At 33.8% G+C, this 10,721-nt stretch overlaps 1 protein-coding gene across 1 annotated transcript; it reads left to right on the top strand.

The window, feature by feature from the left end:
* Positions 1 to 5,489: 5,489 nt before the first annotated feature.
* On the top strand, positions 5,490 to 9,091 carry LOC110027682 (deoxyuridine 5'-triphosphate nucleotidohydrolase; the record flags this gene model as incomplete). The annotated part of the gene is made up of 4 exons (XM_020729198.1): positions 5,490 to 5,570; positions 7,735 to 7,907; positions 8,000 to 8,091; positions 8,661 to 9,091. Coding segments are annotated over 4 exons (591 nt in total), but the record flags the coding sequence as incomplete, so codon positions are not given.
* Positions 9,092 to 10,721: the final 1,630 nt, after the last annotated feature.

Raw genomic sequence — 10,721 nt, 5'->3', positions numbered from 1 at the left:
CTTTTTTATAAACATACCACTCAAATAAATTTTAAAAATAATAAATATTTTCATTTATTTAATATATATAATATATATATATATATATATATATATATATAATACAAATAATTATTATTATTTAATTATTTCGAGCCGAAATGAGCGGAATATGATGAACAAACATTTGTTCATGTTCGACTCGTTTATGAATCGAACTCAAAAAAATTATTCGTGTTCGCTCCGTTTGCTTAACGAATGAATCGAACAAAAGTCGCTTAACAAGCCTTACACGAGCAGTTCGCGAGCAACAAGCATTTTTGACAGCCTTATCACCGACTGAAGCGAATGAATTGAGTCCATTGGCATAAGTGGTTGAACTCGATCCATCAAAAAGCGCGGTCAACCAGGGCAGCATTAATAATGCCAACCATACTGATAGAGATAACTATCAATCCTTCATTAAGGAAGTCGTAAGATAATTAAAGCAGGGGTCTTCCATCAAGCCAGCGGTCATACCGACCATGTATGACATCCTTCATTAAAAGTGTCGTGGGATTTCAATACCCTCATCTCTTGAGATATCAAGGACGGTCTATGTATTGTTGATTCCTGTCAGTTTGACAACTTTGACAGTTGCAAATCACATTCACATTAAAATTATCTCAGGGTTCTCCAAGTACAGAATGGGACTTTGGACGGGGACCCGCCCCCTCGCTCTCCAGACCTCTAATTTGAGTTGAAATTAGAAAAAATCATTTTTATTGTCAATAATTTATCTCCATAAATTGTTCACATCATTTATAAGTTTGTTAAAATTAAAATTTAAATGGCCTTGTGTTGAATTATGTTAGATATGGCTCATATACCAGAAATTGGTAAAAGAGATGTGTCTCTTCAAGTTAAGTGGGTTGGGGTAGCGGGGGTGTTTTAGTAATTTTATCTGTTAGTTTTATCTATATATTTTTGTGTAATCCTATGGGTATGTACCGAACTTTCCTTTTGGAATAGTGAAATCGCCACTCTGCTCCCGATGACGTGGGCTCATTGTCGAATCTCATTAAATATTTGTGTTTTTTTTCTAGATTTGTGTTGATTCTTTATTTTTTTTGCCCTAAATTTCTCAACAAGTGGTATCAGAGCGAGGTTTTAGGGCAGAAAAATTCGGTGCAGGAAGGACGAAGAAGGATTCAACGATTGGGTATAAAGGTTTGGCTAGGGCTTCAGGAAGTTCTAGGATTGCGACAGTTGAGAGATGAAGGCCAGCGGTTCGGCGAGAGGGATTCGCGGCATCGCAACCAGACGAAAGTCAGCGACCAGGCGAAGTTCCCGCGACCATGCGGCTTCAGTGACCAGAAGGAGTTTGCAACTTTGGTGTTTTGCAGGGGAGTTCGTGAATCGCGGGAAGAGGTGTTTTGCGGCAGTTTCGTAGAGGAGATCGAAGAGGAAGAAGAAGACTGACGGTTTGCGGCAGTTTCAGAGAGGCAGTTCACTGTGGAGTTGGTGAGTGGGCTTCAGGGAGTTCAACGAAAAAGTTCAATACAGTTCAAACCAGACGCCGACACCGACACAGAGGAGTTTGGCAAAGGAGTTTAGACGGTTCAATGATAAGAAGGAACGCAATCTCGGAAAGCAGTCTTCCCTGAATTGAGAATCGTGACAGATCTTGATAAGAGTAATTTCAGATGACATTATTTGGTGTAAAATTCGAAGTGGTAAAATATGATGGAACCGAGAACTTCAGATTGTGGCAAATAAGGGCGAAAGATCTGTTGACACAACATAAAATCTTGAAGGCTTTGCTAGCAACGAAGTCTGATAATATGGAAGATGGAGATTGGAAATAATTGCAACAACAAGCAGCAAGTACCATACTTTTATGTCTTGCATGAGATTAGGTATGATGTTATGAATCTGAAATCTCCAAGAGAGGTATGAAATAAATTGAAAAGTCAGTTTATGTCCAAATCTCCGACAAATAAACTATATCTGAAGCAAAAGTTATATGGGCTGAAGATACAATAAGGCTTTGATCTGGCGCGGCATATGAAAATGTCGGCATATGAATGTCTTCAATCAAATAATCACAGATTTATCATGACTTGATGTGAGTATTGAGGATGAAGACTGAACAATGATTTTGTCGTGTTCATTGCATTCCTCCTATGAACACCTGGTGACTACTTTTACATATGAGAAAGAAATAATCAAAGTTGATGAGATTACTGTAGCATTGTTGGCTCATAACCAGCGGAAGCAGAATGTAGGGGAAAACTCTCATGATAATAACTTATATGTTAAGGGTAATAAGGATCGTGGAAAGAAGGAGGAGAGGGCGAGTTCTGGAAGGCAAAATTTCAGGTCAAAGTCTAAAGACAAAAAGATGATTCATTGCTACAAGTGCAAGGAGACGAGTCATATGAACAGTGATTGTCCAAAGCTCAAGAAAGCTGACTGATGAGAAACATGATGCATCATCCAAGTCTGTGAATATGGTGCAGAGTGACAATTCAGATTGCAGTAATGGTGATATGCTTTCAGTTAGAATAACTCAATTGAATGATGTATGAATTCTTGATTCAGAATGATTTTCACATAACGCCTAACAGGGGGTGATTTACTTCATACAGGTTATCTGATTCTGGTTCAGTCTATTTTAGTGATGATAGATGTTGCAATATTGCTAGTATTGTATAAGTCAGAATTAAGATGTGTGATGAAACTGTCAGAACATTATGTGATGTAAGACATATTATAGATTTGAAGAGTAATTTAATTTCTTTAGGCACTTTACACAGAAATGGTTTTATTCCTAAGGCAGATAAAGATAAAGAAACCATTCGAATTATTAAAGGTGCATTGACTGTGATGAAAGGAAATACTACTACAGGTAATATTTATAAACTATTGGGGTGTACAGTTGTGTATGAAGTTCACTCTGCTGAATCATATGATGATAATACAAAATTATGACTTGTTGGGCTAGTACAAGAACTGGGTGTTGAACAAGGTGGAGTTTAGCTGCATTGGAATTGCATTGTGACAGTCAGAGTGTCATTTATCTAGCTAAAAATCATGTTCATACTGATGAAAATGCATACTGATGAAAATGCAACTGATATGTTGACCAAGCTAGTTACTATCAACAAGTTCTGGCATTGCTTAAACTTGTTGAATGTTTGCAGTTGTTAGACGACATGGTAGCTCAACCCACTTTGGTTTATGAGAAACTCCAATGTATTTTTCTCCTAAAGGGTTGGATTTTCGCCAAAGTGGAGATTTGTTAGACATGACTCATATACAAAAAATTAGTAGAAGAGATGTGTCTCTTGGAGTGAAAAGACGTGTCTCTTGAAGTGAAGAGATGTGTCTCTAGGAATGAGGATGTGTGTCTCTTGGAGTGAAGTCGTGTCTCTTGGAATGAAGATGTGTGTCTCTTGAAGTGAAGATATGTGTCTCTTAGAATGAATATGTGTATCTCTTGGAGTGAAGAGGTATGTCTCTTGGAGTGAAAAGATGTGTCACTTGAAGTTAAGTGAGTTGGGGGAGCGGGAGCGTTTTAGTAATTTTATCTGTGGGTTTTATCTATATATTTGTGTGTAACTCTATGGGTATGTACCAAACTTTCCTTCTGGAATAGTGAAATTGTCGCTCTGCTCCCGATGACGCAGACTTATTACTGAACCTCGTTAAATATTTGTATTTTCTTCTGAATTTTTGTCAATTTTTGATTTTCTTTGCCCTCAATTTCTTAACAATTTATAAATATTGCATTGAGATACATATTTGATCTAGTAAAATTTTGAAAAATGTATTGTTTTCCCTATAGTCAAATGTAACAATTTATATAGTCCACAAATATATTGATGTTTAGCTGTGTAAAAATTTATACTCAAATTTTTTATCCCTATTCAATTAATGTTTCGTTAAATAGATGTATTTAAACTTTAATCTATTACTTTATGGGGTGTTTTGTACGCAATTTAAATATGAATTTGCTTTAAATTTAACTTAACTTGTCAAGCACAAAAAAAAAAAAAACTTAATTTAAATCCCAGTGTTATCTAAATCCAAAATTATCTCTATTTTAATATTAATCCTGGATATATTAAATCCAATTATATGATGAATTTAAGGAATTTAAGAGATGATAGGAGAGTCGTCGCTTCTCTCGAAGCCAAACACTTCAAAAAGATTTAACTCGATTTACTTTAATTGAATCACATATTTTTTTTGATTTAACCTTTTTGGATTTAATAATTTTGGATTTACAAAATTTATTAATTCCTATTTAAATTAAATCTTTTTTTTAGCAAAAAACCGCCTTGGTGTGCATGTGTGTACTTTCTATGTATGTTGTACATCTGAAATGTGCCGGCACGAATGTCTAGGAGATCTAAAAGGTCTAGGCTGCAGAAAAAATAAAACTGAGTTGGGGGGGGGGGGGGGGGTCACTAGCAGAAGACTGAAATATTCATTTATCTAATAGGATGTAACAATTCAAACCAAAGCCAAAATCAAAGCCGACAAGAGGCAGGCATCCGCGCTAGAGTCCACAAAACTAAAAGCGTTAGGTGATCCAAGCTTGAACATAAGGAAAAAAAACTCAACTCCTCAAATACCATAAGTCATCCCGCTGATGCCCTATAGGCTCCTTATCAGGGATCGAGAAGCAAGCGTGTCACAAAAAATCTAAATCATTCCTCCTCGTGGAGAATACATTACCTATCAGATTACGATGATTCACTCTCTACCCAAAAACCCGACCTCACTCAACCAACAAGAGCTCCTCATCATGAATCAAAGGTCGACAATCATATCAGATCAACCAATTAGCTAATCTAACCAGTTGAGCTAACACGATCAAACCGAAGACCATCAAAGACTAACCAATAACCTCAACTCAACATAGTCTTGCCAAACTCTGCTAGTCAAGTAACAGGGTAGTCGAGCCATAGACTCATATATAGGGCTGTAAAAAAAATTCGCTGTTTGAGAACAGTTTGTGTTCGCATCTCCAGGGAGTTCATGTTTGATTTGTTCGATAAGCAAACGAGACGCACCAAACACGAACAGTGAAGTGTTCGTTCGTGTTCGAATCAATATTGTTCGAAATATATAATAATTTAAAATAATTATATATAAAAAATGTATGATATTTAATAAATAATTATATACTCTAAAAATGTATCATATTTTAAAAAATAAAATCATATAAATTATATTATATAATAAATTATTAATAATAATATATCAATATCAGTAATGTAAATATTATATATTTATATAATATAACTCATATAACTAATATAATGTACTCTATATAAATAGAAACTAAAACCCTAATGCCCTTTGCCCGTTAACACTACGGCCTCACTTCTCTCGAAAGCTTTCGGGTTTGGCCCGCGCTTCTTCTGTTCTTCTTGTTTTCTTGTTGTCTCAAAATCGCGAAAAGCTTTCGCTCCCGACTCGCGAGAGGTTAGGGTTTGTTGTTTGCATTCGTTCTCTAATCTGTACTTCTATTTGTCTTCGATAAAGTCCTTGGCGGGTCGGCGTTGGATCGAGTGCTCGATATTCTTGCTTGGTTGCTTGTAAGGCTACCTTGGTGTCATCTTTGAGTATCTCTTCCTTACTATTTCATATTTAACTTTACGTTAGCCTCTTACCTGAAATTTTCTTTAATTTTTTTAAGATTTATTTATTTATTTTTGAATGAAACCTAGTTTTTGAAGTTTTGGGAGGCAATCTTTAATTTTTACATTTATACCACCCAAATCTTACACATCACATAAAAATACTGCAATTTTAATCTTAATAATGTGAAATAAGCCTTTTCATGCATAGGTTAGTTGGTATATATGTAAAAAATTGAAGTTTGGTGTTAGATGTCTAAGTACGTAAGGATTGAGTGGAATGTATGTAAATCTTCCTCGACTTTTTCTTATGGTCCGTGCTAGAATTTGCTTCTTACTGTTTACCTGGCAACCTTTATTCTAAGATGGAATTGTTAGTCTTTTTTCAAAGCTTACAATCTCACGGAGTTGTCTTTTAAAATGCTATGAATCCTTTTCAGAACTGATTATAAACTTGCTCCTGCATATACATTCTATGAGATTCAATTATCAAGGAAAATCTCTTGCTAGTAAGTTACTTTCTTTTTTCATTGAGGGATCATATGTATGATTATAAGGGCATTGGTGGCAAGTTTTTTTAGGAAAAGTTAAGAAAGACTTACTAATTGCAATTTAAACATTTGAGTTTATAATTAAGGAATAACCCCTATTAATACAATATATCTAGATGTTTCCTTAATAAATTATATTGCCAATTCCACGTGACATTCCTTAACTCGTCATCAATATATAATGCAATCGAATGTAATTTTCTTTTTTTGATTAGTTTCAATGACTTGAGTTAGAGTTTAGACTGAAAAAAAAATTTATGAGTTTATATTATTTTATTAGCTCTATTTTCATTAGAACTTAGATTATATAAAGAAGTTAAATTCAAAAATGTCATATTGAGTTTTGATGAATCTTCAAAAATTTTTATCAACTAGCCTAAATCTCAAAGTATTTTTTTAATAATAAATATTTCATATTCAAATTCAAAGATCATTTGGGTCTCTGATTTCAATAAGTTTATAATCAAATTAATGTTATTGACAAGACAAACCCAATGATACTGCAACTTACGACTATGACCTCTGTGCCAGACTGAAACTATCAACTACGAACTATGTGACCAATTATGACCTTTGGTTAACAACTACTGCAGCTTCTAATTATGACATTTGTCCAACCGATGCTACTGTAGTCACCAATTACTATCTCTGTGATCGACTGACGCTATCAAAATTCTTAACTATGACTTTTGAGGCCAACTACCACAATTACAATCACCGCATATGGCCACTGTGGCTAACTTTTGTTGTTGTAGGCACCGACTACAGCTTCTATGACCAACTACAACCTTCGTGACTAACTATTGCTCTTACAACAAATAATAATGTTTGTTGTAGCACAATTATGACAATTATAACTAAGCTACTACTGTATATATGTGACTATCAACATTGAAATTCTATCTTCTCTAATTTAGAAAAAGAGTAAATCCATTCACTTACAATCATATAGTGTATTATTTTGATTTGGCTAGACCCTGTGATTTTTACTCTTTTCCCTGTGATTTTTACCCATTTCAGGATGTTTTTATGTAAAAAATATTGGTGTGTGTTGGATCTTTGTACAATGCTAAGACATTAAAGATCACTCTACTGTCATGAATATTATAACACACTTCTAGTTTTAAAGTCCATAATTTTATTTTAAAATAACAATAATCTAAATTTGGATTAATTTAGCACACATTATAACATTTGAAAATAAATTCATATTTTAATACAATATTTTCCTCATGTTTCATACGATGACACACTCCATTCTCTAAGCGACTTGAGCTCAATTGAGTAAAAAAATCAATTGTGTGCCAGTTTTGTAAAGAATAATGTTTAGGCTGTTGTCTATCTAATTATCTCAACAAACCTTAAATTTTGATTGAAAAACCAAGGCTGCCGAATCCAATGACCGGTGACAAAGAATAGTTTTTATTAAGAAACCCTAGAAGATCCGGGAGCTCTCAAATGACAGGAAGAATTTTTAGTTTCGCCCGCTTAACTTTGAATTTTCCATCTCATTTGCGCGCTCCATCTACAAAATCCAAACAGGTTGAATCCTTCCATTCATCTCGCTTCAGGTTCAAAGCAGCATGGCAGAAAACAGCGAAATCCACGAACCTTTTTCTAAAATTGCCAGACTCTCCGAAGAGGCACCTCTCAGCCTCACCTTCCTCAAGGTAAAGAAGCTTTCTTCCAATGCCATATTGCCTTTCAGATGTTCTTCTCTTTCTGCTGGATATGATCTCTCCAGGTAAATTTGGTTTCCTCTGGTTATTTTTTCCTTTATTTGCAAATGGAGGCGACCATTTCTTTTAGCAATATTAACTGCTTTTTTTTCTTCAGTGCTGCAGAGGTCAAAGTTCCGGCTAGAGGGAAAGCTCTTATTCCTACCGATCTCAGCATTGCTATACCAGAAAATACTTATGCACGAATCGGTAGGTGCTTCAGGGATGACAGAAAAAAAATCCTGTTGATATAATGTTGATAATATTTTGCAGTTACATAATATGTATGCATTTCGCTTAAATTTTATGCATAAAATTGATAAGAGTTTTTTGAAATTCTCACACTAGTCTTTGCTGAGGAGATATTGCTGCCTTTATGTATTGATAGGATTCAATTTTCGTTTTTGCTAGAAATTAAAATTGGACAATTGTAGTTTGAGTGATGAACTTTTTCAAAGATATCCATTCTCATTAGTTGTTGTTTAAGCAGTTAATGAGATCAACCATCTATTTATTTGTCAGATAAACATGATGAGGATTGAAGCTTGAATGTAAATTTCATTTCTCTTGAAAATAAAAATGATTTACATATTGTCAAAAGTTTTTTTTTTTAACCACTGCGTTTTATCTTCATTTTCTATAAATTTTAATTCGAAATGAAAATACATTTTCGTTTTCTTTCTAATAACTTCACATTTTCTCCAATTTTTACTCCTAATCAAAGGTTAAATTTATTCTTTACTGGTTTACTTGCCATTAAAAGTCTTCTTTTTTTCAAGCTCCAAGATCAGGACTGGCATGGAAGCATTCGATTGATGTGGGCGCAGGTGTTATAGATGCTGATTACAGGGGGCCTGTTGGTGTTATACTGTTCAACCATTCAGATTTGGATTTTGTCGTAAAGCCTGGCGATCGTATTGCTCAGCTGATTATTCAGAAAATTATAACTCCAGATGTTGTTGAGACTGAAGATCTCGATTCTACTATTCGTGGAGCTGGCGGATTTGGATCAACTGGGGTGTGAGTGAATGGGAAGTTAGCTAAAATTACATTTTTGATCTTTAATTTGTGGAAGGTAGCTACTGAAGCTTGTATTATCATCTAAATACATGTATTTATATTTCCACCACCAAATTCTCTTGCAAAACATATTAAATTTCATTATCAATGACTTTGTGTTACAAACAAATGCACACATTTAAATACATGTTCGTATTTGTTTAAATACAAATTTATAGTAATGGACCATTTAATTTCACTGGAATTACGAAAGGAGTTACTGTTTAGAGAAATTGATGGAGTGCCTTTCAGTTTTGGCTATAAAATATTGAGTCTTTGAAGAATGTGGACTGATTGATTCCATGAGCAAAACATTACATAGCCTGATTAATTGAAGCAAAGCTGCAAACTAGAAACTATTAGTAATACCATATGAACTGAATATGGTATTACTGAGCTTTTAGTCAAGAACAGGCTATGAAATTCCTTTATCTACCCCTTCAAGATAAGGGTATTTTGGTCTTTTGGTCTTTTGGTGAATAAATTTATCAACCAATTCATTGAACGATCCGTACGAATCCTAGTTGATCATAGTTTTGATGATTTGAGAGCCTTAATGACCGTAAAATTAAGCGAGCTTAAGATTGTTAGATTCCTCTCATCTAAACACTGATTTGAATGTAAATATGTCGAATTTGGAGTTCATTAGACCATTCAATTGACGATCTAAAATCTTCTAAAGAGTTTTAATTGTTTGATATAAACTTGATTTGATTCAGATCGAATCAAGACATCATTTTGGAAATCTCATTTTACTTTTGAGTTATAAAATCTTAAATAAATACATTGCTGTATCATAAATTTATGCATGCAAATATATAATTCACTTTTTTTAAAATAATTAAGTGATATTTTTTAATGTAATGTTAAAATTTGAGTATTATACATGTAAATATGAAAAGCTCAAGTATTAGATATCTAAAATACAAAAGAATTATGTGGTTGCATGCAAATGCCTCTAACTAATTTTTTTGCAACTACAAACAAAATAAATTAAATAAGCTTTTCAATCAAATCTTTGAATGAAACAAGTTGAATATTGAAATAATCCGTCAATCAAACCAAAACCCTAAACCCTAATACCTAAATTCAAATTAAATCTCAATCAAACAAATTAATTACGAGTGTACCCATTTGTTTTTTAATGGCAGCTAACTGCCTATACCCTGACACTTTCCTATAATTTTATCATGAAAAAGACAAAATGATATTAAATTTTAATATTGATGTAAGGAACTTGATTTTCACATCATTCATGTTCCATACCTAGCCATCATCGTGGAGACTCACAACTCACCACATTTGGACTTTTAGTTGATTGGGTCTAGTTGTTGGTTGACAACTGCGATATCAATTTTAAGGGTCATTTTTGGACAGCTGCAGCTTATTGAATAATCTATTGATAGACTGATTAAAAATGATCTGCTGGTAAACTAGGTGGGGTGACTATTAAAAATTTTTATTTTTTTAGAAAAGCCAGACCGCTACTAGAAAATTATCATCGCACCTCGAAATGTACGGTGTGAAAATGTTGTTTTCAGCATTTTGAAAACACAAACAAGTCATGTGTGTTTTCAAAACGCCACCGCACCAAATAAGCTGCCCCAAACGGATCCTAAATCTCCTGAGGTCAGAGGTTCGAATCCCTCTCTAGCGACAGTTGCCTTATGGAGAGTGGTACTAAGCACATTAGAAGTGGTTGGAGACTTGTATAATAACCTCTGACCATTCCTTTTAAAAACAATAAATAAATAAATAAATAAATAAATATATATATTATA

Source organism: Phalaenopsis equestris, unplaced genomic scaffold, assembly GCF_001263595.1.
Source record: "Phalaenopsis equestris unplaced genomic scaffold, ASM126359v1 Scaffold000436, whole genome shotgun sequence".
NCBI lineage: Eukaryota > Viridiplantae > Streptophyta > Magnoliopsida > Asparagales > Orchidaceae > Phalaenopsis > Phalaenopsis equestris.
The sequence above is the reverse complement of the archived record's forward strand: the minus strand, read 5'-3'. Positions and strand labels throughout refer to the sequence as shown.